This window comes from Dermacentor albipictus, chromosome 2, assembly GCF_038994185.2.
Source record: "Dermacentor albipictus isolate Rhodes 1998 colony chromosome 2, USDA_Dalb.pri_finalv2, whole genome shotgun sequence".
Lineage (NCBI taxonomy): Eukaryota > Metazoa > Arthropoda > Arachnida > Ixodida > Ixodidae > Dermacentor > Dermacentor albipictus.
This window is the reverse complement of record NC_091822.1, coordinates 106422669-106439283: the sequence shown is the minus strand read 5'-3', so window position 1 is coordinate 106439283 and position 16615 is coordinate 106422669. Positions and strand designations below refer to the sequence as shown.

Below are 16615 nucleotides of genomic sequence, written 5' to 3'. Positions count from 1 at the left end.
AGCCTTTGGATACGCTGGCGTCACTGCGAGCCAATCTACTTTGCATGAAGACAACTTGTCTAAAATCATTGAATCAGCAGCAGAAAAAGCAATGACAAAGGCTATGCAACATATTGTTACAAGTGTTACCGAATGTATCTCCCAAGTGTTTACTGCGCAGATAACACAGCTGTTGCAAACAGCTGCCACACCAATCACCAAATTGATTGTTTGTGCTGCAGAACACGTAGCCAGTTCAGTCCTAGCGCCGAGTACCACACACTTGTAGATCCGATCCTTGCCAGACTCGCAGGTCGACATGGAAATGGGTCATGATACCAGACCGCAAAAGCGAACTGGGTCTCCAGTAACTGCTTCTTGTCCATATAACAAAAACAAAGGGGTAATCCTATTTCTCATTCTGGCATCCAAGAAAGTTCATTGCAATGGTAGTCGCTGAAGTAATTATATCAATTAGATCATCACCACAGCTTTTTTAAAGTGCTACAGTGGAACTGTCGTTCTTTGTTTTCTGCTTCAACAGACTTAAATTGCTTAACAACTGGTCTCAATCCTGACGTCATAATCTTACAAGAAACCTGGCCTACTCCTGAAAAAACTTTTCATTTTAAAGGTTTTCGAGCTTTTCGATTAGATCGCCTTTCGCTAGGAGGTGGTTTAATGATTTTGTTATCATCTAAATTATGTCATAAGGTGAAAATAGCTCTCAGGTTAATCTCTCCAGAATGTGAAATTTGGGCAGTGCACCTTAGCATCCCAGGCTACCGTTCATTTTCAATTATGGATGCTTATTTCCCTACAGGCGTGCACAGTACATCCCAATTGGATAGTGCGCTTGCCAGCTGCAAAAATGAAGTCGTCCTTACTGGTGACTTCAACTCGCATCACGTGTCATGGGTTTACAAAACAGATGCATGTGGGACACGTCTATGGGACTGGACCATAGATAAAATTATTTCATCCCTTATTATCAGATGGCCTACATTTCGCCGTGGGCAATCTCGCTCAGCGTTAGATTTGACGTTTTGTAGCACAGGTGTCGCCGTGACATCTTGGACTACGATTGATTTCGGTACAAACAGTGATCATCCCCGGGTATACTTTGAAATTGCATGCCCTCTAACATCAGTTGAACGACAAGGCAGAATATTTGTGAATTGCAAAAAATATTTAACACTGCTTGCGCTCCACCATTGCATCATTAACTATGTAATGACGTAATAAGTAATGACGAAGAAATTAGCTTGAATAGTTGTTCAGCGTTACAGATGTCCCAACAAATGTCTGAATTTGTAATTCAGACAGCTAAGCGTTCCCCATCTAGTCCTTGGTGGAACAGTGAGTGCACACTAATTTATCGAAGAAGGAAAGCTGCTTGGAAAAAACTTCGCATAATCAAAACCGACAAAATTGCAAAGATTATCAATTTATTTCGGCAACCTTCAAACATACTATTAAACACGCAAAAGATCACTACCTATCTAAATCCAAAAACAAACGTGCTATATTTAATTACTTTCGTTTTAGAAACAGACTCCCAATGAGCGGTAATGTAGACTCAATCGTCTGTATCTCACAGGAAATGCAGGAGTCCTTAGAGTTATTGGCTAAAGAATTGCAGAGCCGGTTCGCAACGCACCTTCAAACTTCTGTTTTTACTCCTGCATTCTCGGTCTACAAAGAGATACCCTATTCTGAAGTAGCACAAGTTATGTTACGGTGGCCAACTACAGGGCTGGTCCGGACAGAATTACAAATGCAATGCTAAAGATTTTCTTTCATGAAGCCCCACGTGAGCTTCTGAACTTGGTAAACTACTCTGTTAGTAATGCATGGATTGCACAAGAATGGAAGATCGCCAAAATTATTCCGTTACTTAAATAACAAGGGGCAGAGTGTACTATCGACAACATCAGACCGATTGCGTTGACATCAACATAGTGAAACTTATTGAAAGAGTGCTTATCGGACATACAATAGATCTTATTGTCGAAAATCAATTGTTGAGTCCTTCCTAAATTCGGTTTTGATCTGGCTATTCAATATGGCACGCGCATGTAGACCTTGAAAGTCGAATTAACATCGCCAGACAGAAAAAACAATACGCGGCTTTAGTTAGCTTAGACATATGTAAAGCCTATGAAAGCATTCAGCATACAATTTTAACAAATAGGTTACAGAGCCATTGTTTTCCAGGCTATATTGCAGCATGGGTGCAGGAATGTTTAAAAGACGGGGAATTCTATTGTTTTCGAAGCGGCTATCTTTCTACTAAACATAAGCAAACAAGAGGTGTGCCTCAGGTATCGGTACTCTCACCAGTATTGTTTAATATTTTACTGAGCAGGGAATCCCCGTTCATCCAGGTGTCAGTACCTACGTTATACTGATGACATTGCCTTTTTTTGGTACGGCTAGTGACATATACTTACTTTAAGAAATGTTGCCGTCGTATCTAAGAGAACTGGAACACTGGCTGGATAGCTTACACTTAAACCTGAATGCTAACGAGTGTGCTATACTTGTTTTTCCTGTTAAAGACCGAGTTTACATATCGCTTAACTATCATCTCGAAGATATTGTCACGTGGTAGTGACGGTGAATAACACAGTAGCAATACTGTGAACGACAAAACTAACTTTTATTGGGCGAACCTGTGCCCTCAAAACAGGCTACACTTATAGCACAACGATAGCGGCGAACACGCTCGGCGATCGTCGAAAATCTGATCAGCGGGTCAAGCGCGTCGGCTTTTATACAGCAGTAATCGAATGTTCCAGACTAATCGTTGGGACCCGCATGCCTTCTACAATGTTCTACACCATTCGCGTCAAGCGATGAAATCACATAACACAAGTTTCGGCGACAACAGACAGCGGATAGAAGCATCGATAACTTTCCCGAAAGTTCGGATACATGCAGGTGCGTCACGCGCTGTGCGATAACATTTGTTAGGCGGCTAAACGTGGTCGCCCTATAAAGATAAGTACACGTGTCATTACCCCCCTCCTAAAAAGCATCGACCCGATGCTGCAAACAAACGAAAGTAATAAATAAGCACTCGTAGCAAAGAAAACAACAAAATAAGGGAAGTTCGTTAGCGTCCGTAAAACGGTTTAAGACGCACCACGTGGACCACTTCAGGTCGTGCGCGGCGCCGCTGTGAATGCGAAATGCCGTCTGGCACGACCTCATAGTCCAGTGCGCCAATACGTCGGATGACCTTGTAGGGTCCAAAATAGCGTCGCAGTAGTTTCTCACTCAGTCCTCGTCGGCGTATCGGGGTCCATACCCAAACACGGTCGCCGGGCTGGTACTCGACGAAGCGTCGTCGAAGGTTGTAGTGTCGGCTGTCGGTCCTCTGCTGGTTCTTGATCCGCAGGCGGGCGAGTTGTCGGGCTTCTTCGGCGCGCTGGAGGTAGGTAGCGACGTCAAGGTTCTCCTCGTCAGTGATGTGCGGCAGCATGGCGTCGAGCGTCGTCGTCGGGTTCCTGCCGTAGACGAGCTTGAACGGCGTGATCTGTGTTGTTTCTTGCACCGCCGTGTTGTAAGCGAATGTTACGTACGGCAGGACGGCATCCCAGGTCTTGTGTTCGACGTCGACGTACATCGCTAGCATGTCGGCGAGGGTCTTATTCAGCCGCTCCGTAAGACCATTCGTCTGCGGGTGGTAGGCCGTGGTCCTCCTGTGCCTTGTCTGACTGTATTTCAGAATGGCTTGGGTGAGCTCCGCTGTAAAGGCCGTTCCTCTGTCGGTGATGAGGACTTCTGGGGCGCCATGTCGAAGCAGGATGTTTTCGACAAAAAATTTCGCCACTTCGGCTGCGCTACCTTTCGGCAGTGCTTTAGTTTCAGCGAAGCGGGTGAGGTAGTCTGTCGCCACGACGATCCACTTATTTCCGGTTGTTGACGTCGGAAAGGGTCCCAGCAAGTCCATCCCGATCTGCTGGAATGGTCGGCAAGGAGGCTCGATTGGCTGTAGTAATCCGGCTGGCCTTGTCGGCGGTGTCTTACGTCGCTGACAGTCTCGGCATGTTCTGACATAATGGGCGACGTCGGCGGTCAGGCGTGGCCAATAATACTTTTGTTGTATCCTCGAGAGTGTCCGGGAAAAACCGAGGTGTCCAGTGGTCGGATCGTCATGTAGGACGTGCAATACTTCTGGACGAAGTCCTGACGGGACAACAAGAAGGTAGTTGGTGCGGACTGGTGAAAAGTTCTTCTTCACGAGGAGATTGTTTTGAAGCGTGAAGGAAGACAGTCCGCGCTTAAATGCCCTGGGGACAACGTCGGTGTGCCCTTCCAAATATTCCACCAGGCCCTTTAACTCCGGGTCTGCCCGTTGCTGATCAGCGAAGTCTTCCGCGCTTATCATGCCAAGGAAGGCGTCGTCATCTTCGTCATCTTGCGGCGGCGGGTCAATGGGGGCGCGTGATAGGCAATCGGCATCGGAGTGTTTTCGTCCGGACTTGTAGGTTACAGTGATGTCGTATTCTTGTAGTCTGAGGCTCCACCGCGCCAGTCGTCCTGAAGGGTCCTTTATACTCGCTAGCCAACATAACGCGTGATGGTCACTGACGACTTTGAATGGCCTGCCATAAAGATAAGGGCGAAATTTAGCTGTAGCCCAAACGATGGCGAGGCATTCCTTTTCGGTCGTAGAATAGTTGCCTTCCGCTTTTGACAGCGACCGGCTAGCGTAAGATATCACCTGTTCGACTCCATTTTTCCTCTGGACTAGAACGGCACCGATGCCTAGGCTACTGGCGTCAGTATGGATTTCTGTATCGGCGTACTCGTCGAAGTGCGCAAGTACAGGCGGCGACTGCATGCGTCGTTTGAGTTCTTCAAATGCGTCGGCCTGCGGCGTTTCCCACTTGAACTCAACATCACATTTAGTTAGACGTGTCAACGGCTCGGCGATGCGTGAAAAGTCCTTGACAAAGCGCCTGTAGTAGGCACACATGCCAAGAAATCTACGCACTGCCTTCTTGTCGGTGGGCTGCGGGAACTTTGCGATGGCAGCTGTTTTCTGCGGGTCGGGGCGTACTCCGGATTTGCTGATGACGTGGCCTAGGAATAGAAGCTCATCGTAAGCGAAGCGGCACTTTTCTGGCTTCAGAGTGAGCCCTGATGACTTGATGGCCTCTAGTACTGTGGCAAGCCGCCTAAGGTGATCGTCAAAACTTTCAGCGAATACAACGACGTCATCCAAGTAAATGAGACAGGTCTGCCACTTCAATCCTGCTAAAACCGTGTCCATCACGCGCTGGAACGTTGCAGGCGCCGAGCACAGTCCAAATGGCATAACCTTGAACTCGTAGAGGCCGTCTGGGGTGATGAAGGCGGTCTTTTCACGATCTCTTTCGTCGACTTGTATTTGCCAATAGCCAGACTTGAGGTCCATCGAGGAGAAGTATTTAGCGTTGCAGAGCCGATCCAATGCGTCGTCTATCCGTGGGAGAGGGTATACGTCCTTCTTCGTGATCTTGTTCAGACGACGGTAATCGACGCAGAAACGAAGGGTTCCATCCTTTTTCTTCACCAGCACAACAGGAGATGCCCACGGGCTTTTCGACGGCTGGATAATGTCGTCGCGCAGCATTTCGTCGACTTGTTCTCTTATAGCTTCACGTTCTCGCGGCGAAACTCGGTAAGGGCTCTGGCGAAGTGGTCGAGTGTACTCCTCGGTGATTATGCGATGCTTGGCGACTGGTGTTTGTCGAATCCTGGATGACGTCGAAAAGCAGCCTTTGTATCGCCGGAGCAGACTTCTGAGCTGCTGTTGCTTAATCACGGGGAGACTTGGATTAATGTCGTAATCTGGTTCGGCAACCATGGTCGTCGGGGTAGATGCGGCGGAATCCGAGAGGACAAACGCATTACTGGTTTCCACAATTTCCTCGATGTACGCGATCGTCGTGCCCTTGTTGATGTGCTTGAACTCCGGGCTGAAGTTTGTCAGCAACACTTCAGTTTTCCCTCCATGCAGTCGAGCGATCCCTCTTGCGACGCAAATTTCACGGTCTAGCACGAGACGTTGGTCGCCTTCGATGACACCTTCTACGTCAGCGGGTATTTCGGTGCCGACCGAAATAACAATGCTGGAGCGGGGCGGGATGCTCACTTGGTCTTCGAGCACACTCAAGGCGTGGTGACTACGAGGGCTCTCCGGCGGTATCGCTTTATCTTCCGACAGCGTTATTGACTTCGACTTCAGGTCGATGACTGCGCCGTGTTGGTTCAGGAAATCCATACCGAGAATGACGTCTCGAGAACACTGTTGGAGGATAACGAAGGTGGCAGGGTAAGTCCGGTCATGAATGGTTATCCTTGCCGTGCAGATTCCAGTCGGCGTAATCAGGTGTCCTCCAGCGGTGCGAATTTGAGGGCCTTCCCATGCAGTCTTAACCTTCTTCAACTGGGCGGCGATGTGTCCACTCATGACGGAGTAATCAGCCCCTGTGTCCACTAAGGCGGTAACCGCGTGGCCGTCGAGAAGCACATCGAGGTCGGTGGTTCTTTTTCTGGCGTTGCAGTTAGGTCTTGGCGTCGGATCACGGCTGCGTCGTGTTGAACTGAAGCTCGAACGTCGCGTCGTCAAGTCGTCTTTCGTCGGTGTAGTCTTGGCTTGCTGACTTCGTCGGGACGGCGGCGTGTCGTCATTAGGTCGTCGAGATGGTTTCTTCGGCGTCTTCGTCGGCGGCGGAGGATCTTCGACAGTTCGACGGACAGCAACCGCACCTCCATCGGTTGCTGCTTTTAGTTTTCCGGATATGGGCTCGCTGACCGGCCCCGAGCTGGGCCAGTGTATGGTCGGCGCTGCGGCGACAGGTAGCGGCCTGGTGATGGTGAACGCGACGGTCGTCGAGAGCTCCACTGAGTAGCCGCGAGGTAGTCAGCGATATCGCGAGGGCGTTCACCTTGCTGCGGTCGCGGAGCGTTGACGGCGAAACCTCGCAGTCCCATTTCCCGGTATGGACATCGTCGGTAGACGTGACCCGCTTCCCCGCAGTGGTAGCAGAGCGGGCGGTAATCGGATGTTCCAGACTAATCGTTGGGACCCGCATGCCTTCTACAATGTTCTACACCATTCGCGTCAAGCGATGAAATCACATAACACAAGTTTCGGCGACAACAGACAGCGGATAGAAGCATCGATAACTTTCCCGAAAGTTCGGATACATGCAGGTGCGTCACGCGCTGTGCGATAACATTTATTAGGCGGCTAAACGTGGTCGCCCTATAAAGATAAGTACACGTGTCAATATCCCCCAAGTAGAGTCACTAAAGTCCCTTGGAGTTATTTACAAGGGAAATCTTAACAGGAGGCCGCATATTGAATATATTACGACAAAAGAAGTTCGTACAATGCGCATTTTGCGCAAGTTAAGCAATCGAAGAACAGGCATGCGAAGTAAATCCCTCTTAATTGTATATAAGATGTACGTTCGTCCGGTGTTAGAATTTGGGTGTGTTTTATTCGCAGGTGTTCCATAATACAAGCTTCGGTCGCTAGTTTTGTTAGAACGAGAGGCACTGCGTCTGTGCTTAGGCCTTCCAAAATGCGTTGCCAATGCCGTATTATACCTGGAAGCAAGAATCACACCCATCTTATGCCGACTTCATATTCTGACCTTTCCGACCTTCTTAAGACTATATGAATCATTGTTTAACCGTCCTCAAATTATTTTCATCTCCGATCCAGGATTATTTTTTCCTGTTCATTGGCCCAGGTTTCCTACACCACAGATTATATTTGTGCAAACATTACTTGAACCAGTAAATGTGCAAATTCGCGACGTGCTTTCTAATCATACGCATCCAAATTACCCAGAAATCAGGTTCAATTACATTTTTCCAAACCACGCGAAAGTACTCCCTTACGGCATCTTAAACGCCATGTGGCAAGACCACCTAAGCACACCAGATACAAACATTATCATTGCAACAGGTGCCTCACAGTGCGAGGAAAAAGCTGGCATTGGAATATTGTGTTCTGCACTCGAGTGGTATTTTTCTTTAAGATTGCCTGATGTCGTGCCTATTTTTCTGGCCGAGTTGTTAGCAGTAATCCTAGCTTTCCGTAAATTAGACCAAATGATTACAACGGCTGCTATTCTTACTAACTCCCTTTCTGTATGCTCTTGCCTTACCGCTACTAATGATCCACCCATGTTAAAATTCTTCCACTTACTAGTTCCTGCCCATGTGCAATGTGTTCATTTGATTTGGGTACCTGGTCATAAAGGTTTGTTTTTTAATGAAACTGCCGATTCGCTGGCATATGCATCACTATCCGGCCCGGTTCTTACAATTCTATCGGTGACAGCACAGATCACGGCGACAAGATTTCGGATGCGATCAATTAGATTAGCCTTATGAAACCCACATTTGACTGCTTCTCCAGAGTATAAGCACCTGGCACTTCCCTGGCATAGCGAATCTTGCTACACAAAGATGTTTGAGGTCTGTCTCCCAAAATTACGCTGCCGCATTCCCTCCCTAAATGTCTATTTACACAGGTCGGGTTTGGTTCCCTCCCCCCTCTGTTCTTTTTGGGATGAGACGATACAGCACTTTCGTCTATCTTGTCGCCGCTTTACTGCGTTAAGAAAAAGATTGTTGGAGATACCTTTTCGAAGAATTGGCCTGTGCTTGACAGAACCTGCAATTTTTTCGTTCGGGGCGTCCACTTTGGGATTCAGTCACAGGGATGCATGCATCGCTGTCCAAACATTTCTTACTGAATCTAAATGAATGCCCTGCTAAATTCTTTTTTTAGCTTTAAATTAATTATTACTCATTCAATATGACCTTCCTGATTTTATTTTAACAGGTAATTCCACCCTATTCAATGCTATTCCCATAAATCTTAGGAAATTTATGCTCTATATTAATTTGGAATAATGCACCCATTTCTTGGCCAATCCCCCATCGTGGGTAGGAGCCACACCTGTCAAAGGCAACAACAACTACATCTTGTCCTATAAAAGTTCCTGCTAATGTTTCATTTCTTTCTGTATTTTTTGTTTCAGAAAGCGAGCTAGGAAACGAACCCCAGTATCCAAAAATTGGTACGTCTCTGCATGAATATGAGATTGTCATGCAGAGTGTAACATAGCAGGCTCTTCTGATCGCTTGTTTACAGAAAGTCGGGAACTTCCACAGAACTATACTGTAGAGACGCACTTCATCATGGATATCAATCACAGCGCCTACTTTGGGAATGAAACGGAAGACCGTGTGGCCTATGCAATGTTATTCATGCACTCGGTAAGACGCATGCAGAAAGCTTCGGCATCTGCGTCATTTGTCGTCTGCTTTTTCTGATTACACTTTGCCTGCTCTCAGTTTTGATCGGTGGTCACTAAGAAACAAAAATTACCTCATGCTAGATTTCTATACCACTGTTTAAAAACTTCATCTGCGTCTTGTTACGCAACTAAAGAAGGAAAGGAGGCCCTGTTAACGGATGCTAATAGAAATGGGAAGACAACATGTTCTCGTCATCTCATTTTCTGCACCTAGTGCGGTATTTATGCCACCATGAAGGGGAGGTTGCAGGGCATCAGAGAAGCTGCGATATGTGACGTCATTTTGGTCATGTTGATCACGAAAGAATTATCTGAATACTACCATGCGTGTTTTGCTTCGTAGTGAAGAAATCTTCCACTATTTCAACACATTGCAAGTTGTATTTAGCGCAGTCTAATAGAGAGAATCAAAACTAAAGAATAAATATTCCAACCACTTGTTTAGACCTACGTTGCTCATTTTAACATGAAATGAAATCGTAGAAGTGCCTCTTCGGCACCATCGGCATAGGTGAATTGTCAGCGCTTTCGAGTATGTCAACACCTCAAACTATCATTCCCGCAAAGAGAAAGTAGTATACCCATGACGCAATGTCTCACCACAATGAACGAATGCACGGTGTAGTGTTCTTCGCCATTCGTAGGTGAGCCTTCGACTGCAGCAGCTCGAACCTCCCGCTCGGATAGGGTTAACAGTAATCGAAGGACTGCAGGTAAGAAAATCACGCTGGAGTTTTTATTTTGGCATTAACGTTATTCTCTTTGCAGACCGTACAACCCTATTTACAGCAACATGAGGATGGAAATATCATGGTAGATCAAACCTTGAATGCATTGGGCCAGTATGCACACAAGAGCCCAACATCAAATAGGTCGGATGTCACCTATATGGTAACAAGGTGATAACTATTAACCACATCTACTACGTAAAGCAGTGTTATCTTTGGTGATGTGTGCAAAATGAAAGCACGCCCTAATTTTAATTATTTCGGCCGTCTTACTGAGCAAATATATATATATATATATATATATATATATATATATATATATATATATATATATATATATATATATATATATATATATATATATACTCCGCAGTGGCGTACCCAGACATTTCGCGTTCGGCGAGGAAGGGGGAGGGGGGAGGGCGGCTCACGTCGCACTTCGGCCTCCTCATAGAATTTGCCGACGAATCAAATAAACGTACAATTACTTCACGAAAATTGCCAAAGATGCTGCAAAAGAAATGTTGAGCGCTACGCACGGTCACGACAAGTAAAACACGTATTTGTTCTTAAAATAATACACTCGTATATCCCAAAAATTCTGTCCGAGAAAACTGTTGTAAATGCTTCCAGGTGGTTTTTGTCTATTCATTAAGTAAAGAAAAATATGACACGAACTTTAAAACTATGTCAGTTCGAAACCAGCAAAGTAGAAACTTTTTCTGCGCAAACAAAGAGGAACGAACAAGAGGAACAACACAAGGACATGCGCTTCGTCCCTGTTTGTTTGAGCACAAAAAGTTTTTAAAAAATAAATCTGTGCCAACTAGGCCAACCCGCAGTTATGCTTCAGCAAAGTAGTGCATGCCGCTGATATGAAGAATGTAAAGGCCATGAAATGAACAAGTTGAGGACAAATGTTTTGATGAAACTTTGTCAGTCCAGAAACTTGTTTACATTTTTGTACATAGGCACGGTCAGGTAAAAATCTCAATGACGCCGTCGTTTGTTCCAATGTGTTGCTCAGGAGCAGCTGTCACCGGTCTTGTATTGTAATTGCACCGTAAATATAGTCGCAACAGAGGGCACATATAAAAAGCAGGAGTTCTGCGACATATACGAGGGCGAATCAAATTAAAGTGAGCCAATTCGAATATATGACAAACGAGGTGCTTTATTTAGGAGTAGTCTCCATGAGAATTTAGACATTTATCCCTTGTCGCTGTGACTAATGAGTGGCGGAATTCCCGTCTCACAAAACTCCGTGGGTTGCTGCTTCAACAAGTCTGTGACTGACTCTTTCACGTCATCGTCCGGCACGAATCTGGTTCCTTTGAGCCGTTGAGCCGTATTTTTCAATTGCCCCAAAAGGATGAAGTCGCAAGGCAACAGGCCTGGGTTGCATGACGGATGTTGCAGCGTTTCCCACTTGAATTTTGCCAGTTCTGTATTAATCGAATCGGTGACGTAGGCACGGACATTGTCGTGGAGCAAGATGACTCCATTCGTCAATTTTCCACGTCGTTTGTTCTTGATTGCGACAAGCAGCCGATCCGGCGTTTCACATGATCGGAAATTATTTATAGTCTCTCCAGGTTTAGTAAATTCTATCAGTAATGGCTCCTCACGATCGAAAAAAAAAGTCAATAACAAATGTCCGGAGGAAATGGCGGCCATTGCTTTCTTTGGGGGTGGTCAATTCAAATATTTCCAATGTACGCTTTGCCATCGTGTTTCAGGTTCGTAGTAGTGGCACCATGATTCATTCCCGGTCACCATTTCAGAAGTCATCACCGTTATTTTGTGATACCAGATCAGATGAGTTACGGCAGCGCCGAACTTCTCCGTCTTGTAGCGGTGGTTCAAAATCTTGGCCATCCACTGCGCACACAAGAGCCGATAACCGAGATGTTCATGACTTATGGCGTAAACCGAACTGTGACTGATGTTCACACGCTCTGCCAGTTCATCGATGCTTATCCTCCGTTCTTGTCTCATCAGCTCATCAACCTTTGTATTCTTGTTCGGGATGATTGCATGGTGGCTTTGGCCCGGTCTTGGATCGTCTTCGCAACCGGCGCAAATAAACTGGCGAAATCCCCGACACCCTTCCAAAACGTTTCCTGTGGCGTGCGTCAGAGGGCAGCACAGGAACATGAAAGAGACAAATTGCATTTGCGCCGCGATGGTGCATGCCTTAGAGGTTTGTTCACCTGAAGTAGTCGTTTAAGTGACGCTCAATAAAATGCGTCATGCAATGTTCGTAATTAGTTTCTTCCTTCAAGCAACGGTATCGATTGAGGCAGAGGATAAGCAGTAGAATTCAGATGACTTAAATTGGGGTGCTTGGGATGAACTTTGCTGATGTATATGACAGAGGAAACTTCAGACATCTGGCGCAGGCCTCCATCTTATGTGTTTTGAACAATGATCGTGATGACGGCGACATCTGAGATTTTGTAGGGACACGGACCTATTTTCAAAATCAGAGATTCACTCATATTTTACCTAAGGTATATCTTTTCAATAGGCGCCTTTGTTCTTGAGTACGTTGACGTGTATGAAAATATACGGTGCCGTCCAACAATCTAGAGTTTTATTCTTCTCTTCCAGCCGAAGTCTGGTGAAAATTAGAGGCGGAAAACACGTTGGTTCTACTTTAGGTAAGTATGCCAACATTACAACACAGCTTATCTCGTGTTACATATTCGGAAGATAAATTTGGATACATTGTAAAAATCGGCAGCGTGAACAGTGTTGCCCTTTAGCGAATGACAAGAGCACAATGCCTGTTTTGTCTTATCATTGGCTGAACTGTTTTTTTAACTTCCGTAATTTTTAAACCTGTGACACGTGGACCCAGAAAATAGTGAGGGGCGATTTTCATGAACTTCCACAGAAGCACATCACAAACAACTTTGCCACCACTGCCACATTGTGTTACATTTATACAGGGCTAACGATTTCTTTATGCTTCTGCAATGGCTTAGCTCTTAATAAGATGCAACTTCCCAGCGGGAAAAAACTTGGTGCTCGGAATTTTCGGCACCACGATCAATCAGGGTGGTGCCTTGTGACAGCGCCTTCTCAGCAAACTGCTGGCAGGTAGCGTGATCGCTAGTGAGCATACTTGGCATATATCACCGCAGATGTCCTCTCAATGCCTGGCATCGCGCAGAACGACTTATAGCGCGATTAGAGAGGGTTAGTGCCAGTGACGATGGTGGTTTTTGTTAGGGTGGTGGTCAGCCCGAAGGAGACCCGTCTGCCCCCGACATTGCCATAATACAGATGTTTCCTGTAAGGAATTAATTTTTTTTTTCGATTAGAAGGCAGCAGCTCTAGGGCCATGATTGAAAACTAAACAACGGTTTTAAACTATCTTCTCTGACCGAACAGGTGGTGTCACCTGCACCGGGGGATCCGGAGAAGCGAGGTCACCTGTAGAATTTCAGAAGCCAGCATTGTGCACATGCGATACACAGAAAGTGGCAGCGTATGGTGAAGAGATGTGTTGTGGTAATAGGATATAGTCATGTTTACTATCTACTATATTCGACCACATACTATAGTCAGCATCAATGTGCCTCTGGTCATACTTATAGCCAATTGTTACGTCAGATTCTTCAAGACAAAGGCTCCCCCTGGCGAAGCGCCCTGAAGGATCTTTGAGATTGACAACCCAAGAAAGGGCATGATGGCTGGTAACCACTCTTAACGGATGGCCCTTCTAAGCATTTCTTTTCAGTGGTATAATAGTTTCTGCACAATTTAAAGTGCGTCTAGCGCAAGGAACAGCAAGTTCAACGTCATCTTTCCGAACACTGCACCATGGCCGATGCTACTAGCATCAGTGTGCAGTTCAGGGGTGCTATAACCTAACGCTATTCAAAACTTTTCTATTCCACTTTTGCAATCGCCCCTCCACATCTAGTCAAAAACGTTTTGTGAGCCATCTCCACTTCGCCTGTCTGTCATGCGACGTCACGAAAACCACGATAGCTCCCCATCTGATACGAGGCTTACACGCACATTATGCGTGATTCTACCCAACAAAAGAAACATAATTATTTGTGATTCAACGCCTTTTCGCCATTAGCCCTCGGCAATCGGTCAAAAGTTTTGACGCTATAGCCACTTCACCTGCCTGTCGCGCGACGTCACAAAAACGCGAAAACCAACCTGGTCAAACTGACGTCTAGGCGTTAAAGATGCGTTAATATGCCAAACAAAACTGAATTCGTTTCTGAATAGCTGTAGACTGCCATGTTACGAAAGGAATAAAAGATGGCTACCGCCGATCGCTCAGGCACGGACTACTCGCTCTTGCCGGAGAACATGGGTTTATTTGCGTGCAATAAAGCTTCTTGCGCGGCCGTGAAACGTTATCGAGCTTTTTCGGCGGATGTACGACCTCGCTGTGCCAAAACGTGTTTTTAGGGATCCGTTTTAGCGGCATGCTTAACATTCCGTTGCATGCCACCGCGATTTTCGACCAGCTACCTCAAGCTAAGTAAGGGAAAGCGGACCAATCGCAGACGCCGGTACCACCCTTTTCATGCAGTTATCGATTTTCAGTGCACTGTCTCGCCCCCCCCCCCCCGCCCCACCGAATCGCTCTCCATTTGAGCGTACTCCTTGCCTCTTGTCAGCCAATTAGACCAGACAAGCCGCTCAGTGTAGGCAATGTTATCCGTTTTTAAAGCTAATAAAAGTTACCTCCTATAAACGAGGAGAGCGTTTGATTCCTCTGTTCAGACCACCCTGGGGATCACCGCCCGATTCTTGCGTTGGCGGTTACGCACACTTGACGTCAGGATATTGGAATGAAAACATATTCGAATACTTACATGGTATAGGGCCCCAGTGCCGGCATCTTCATCAAAGTGTCCAAGTAAGGGTGGTGTCTGGACGCGCCGCTGAAGCTCGGAGACGGCATCTCTCTCCTCCGGACCCCAAAGAAACGGAATATGCTCCTTCGGTAAACGAGTCAGTGGTTCGGCGATTCGTGAACAATTCTCCACAGTGGGTCTGTAGTATGCGCTGAGGTCCAAGAAGCGGCGCACGTCACGTTTGTTGGCAGGGGATTGAAATGCGCAACAGCCATATTCTTGTCGGGGTCTGGACGAACACCATCGTGACTACAAAATGTGGCTGAGGAACTTCACGTCCCTGTAACTGAAATAACCTTCCTCGGGCTTTGAATGATAGGCCTGCCAATCGAATTCCAAGAAAGACGGAATGAAGTCACTTCCAGTGTTTTTGAAAAGTCGTCGTCGTCTAAATAGATAACGACGTCGTCTTAATAGATAAGACATGATTCCCACTTAAGACCTGACAGCGCGATGTTCATCATCCTCTAAAAGGTCGCGGGAGCTGAGCGTAATCTGGAGTGCAGAGCTTTACATTTTATAGACCGTCATATGTCACGAAGGCAGTCTTTTTGTGATCGCGTGGATCAACTTCGATCTGCCATTATCCGCTTCGCAAATCTGATAACCGCTTCGCAAATTGACGAGAAGTATTGGGCATGTTGAAGGCGATCTAGTGAGTCATCTATGCGGGGAAGAGGTTAGACATATTTTTTTTCGTCACCTTGTTCAGTATCTGGTAATCCGCACAAAACCGAAGATTGCCGTCCTTCTTTTTCACAAGCGCAACGGCAGACACGCACGGGCTGGCCGAGAGTTGAATTACATCGTCGTCGAGCATTTGCTTCACTTGACAACGAATCACCGCCTTCTCCTTTTGTGACACTCGGTAGGCATGCTGACGCACTGGTCGTTCGTTCGGGCCCGTTATAATACAGTGCTTCGTGATGGGGTCCGTTTTACTTTTCTAGTGGCGGCAAAACATACACTCAACAGGTATAAAATACTTTGTATAGGTTCTTCTGTGTGGCTGAGAGCTCAGAATTTACGTAGACTGTACTTACAATCGCGCTGTCATGCTTCACGGCTGCAGAAAGCTCAGCAAGCGTAGAACATTGCGCATCCCAAAACTCTTCAAAGTGAGCAATGGCCGTGCGCTTTACCAGATGCTCGTACTCGTCACTGAAGTTCGTAAATAAAAGCTCAGTTATCCAGTGATTCAGTTGAATAATGCCAAGGGTGACCCAGACCTGCGGAGCTAAGAGTACCGACAGCTTTCCTTCAGTGATGCCGCTACTGTCATGCTCGCAGTAACCTTCAACAGATATATATATATATATATATATATATATATATATATATATATATATATATATATATATATATATATATATATATATATATATATATATATATATATATATATATATATATATATATATATATATATGTCAAAACGTTTCTAACAACAGATATGAACGTACTAGTTCGCGGCGGGAGTGTTGCAGTGTCATCAAAAACAAGCAGTGCTCTCTTGCACGTGCTACTATCTTGCAGTGTGGGTGTGTAGTTCTAAGCAAACGTTATAATCAGCTCGCGAAGATTGATAGCAGCTCCGTGCTCGCGAAGAAAGTCAACTCGAAGGAGGACTTTCTGGAAGCACGTATTTGAAGTCTGGCTGTACATCTCCCAATCGGCT

General features: G+C 46.1%; 1 protein-coding gene across 1 annotated transcript in view; it reads left to right on the top strand.

Annotated features, from left to right (window-relative positions):
* Positions 1-16615, top strand: part of LOC135914882 (A disintegrin and metalloproteinase with thrombospondin motifs like) — a 45853-nt gene that overhangs the window by 6609 nt on the left and 22629 nt on the right. The window contains exons 4-8 of the mRNA XM_070533293.1: positions 9039-9077; positions 9152-9276; positions 9962-10030; positions 10086-10216; positions 12659-12708. Of these exons, the coding sequence (XP_070389394.1) occupies positions 9039-9077; positions 9152-9276; positions 9962-10030; positions 10086-10216; positions 12659-12708 (414 nt within the window). The remainder of the gene's footprint in view (positions 1-9038; positions 9078-9151; positions 9277-9961; positions 10031-10085; positions 10217-12658; positions 12709-16615) is intronic.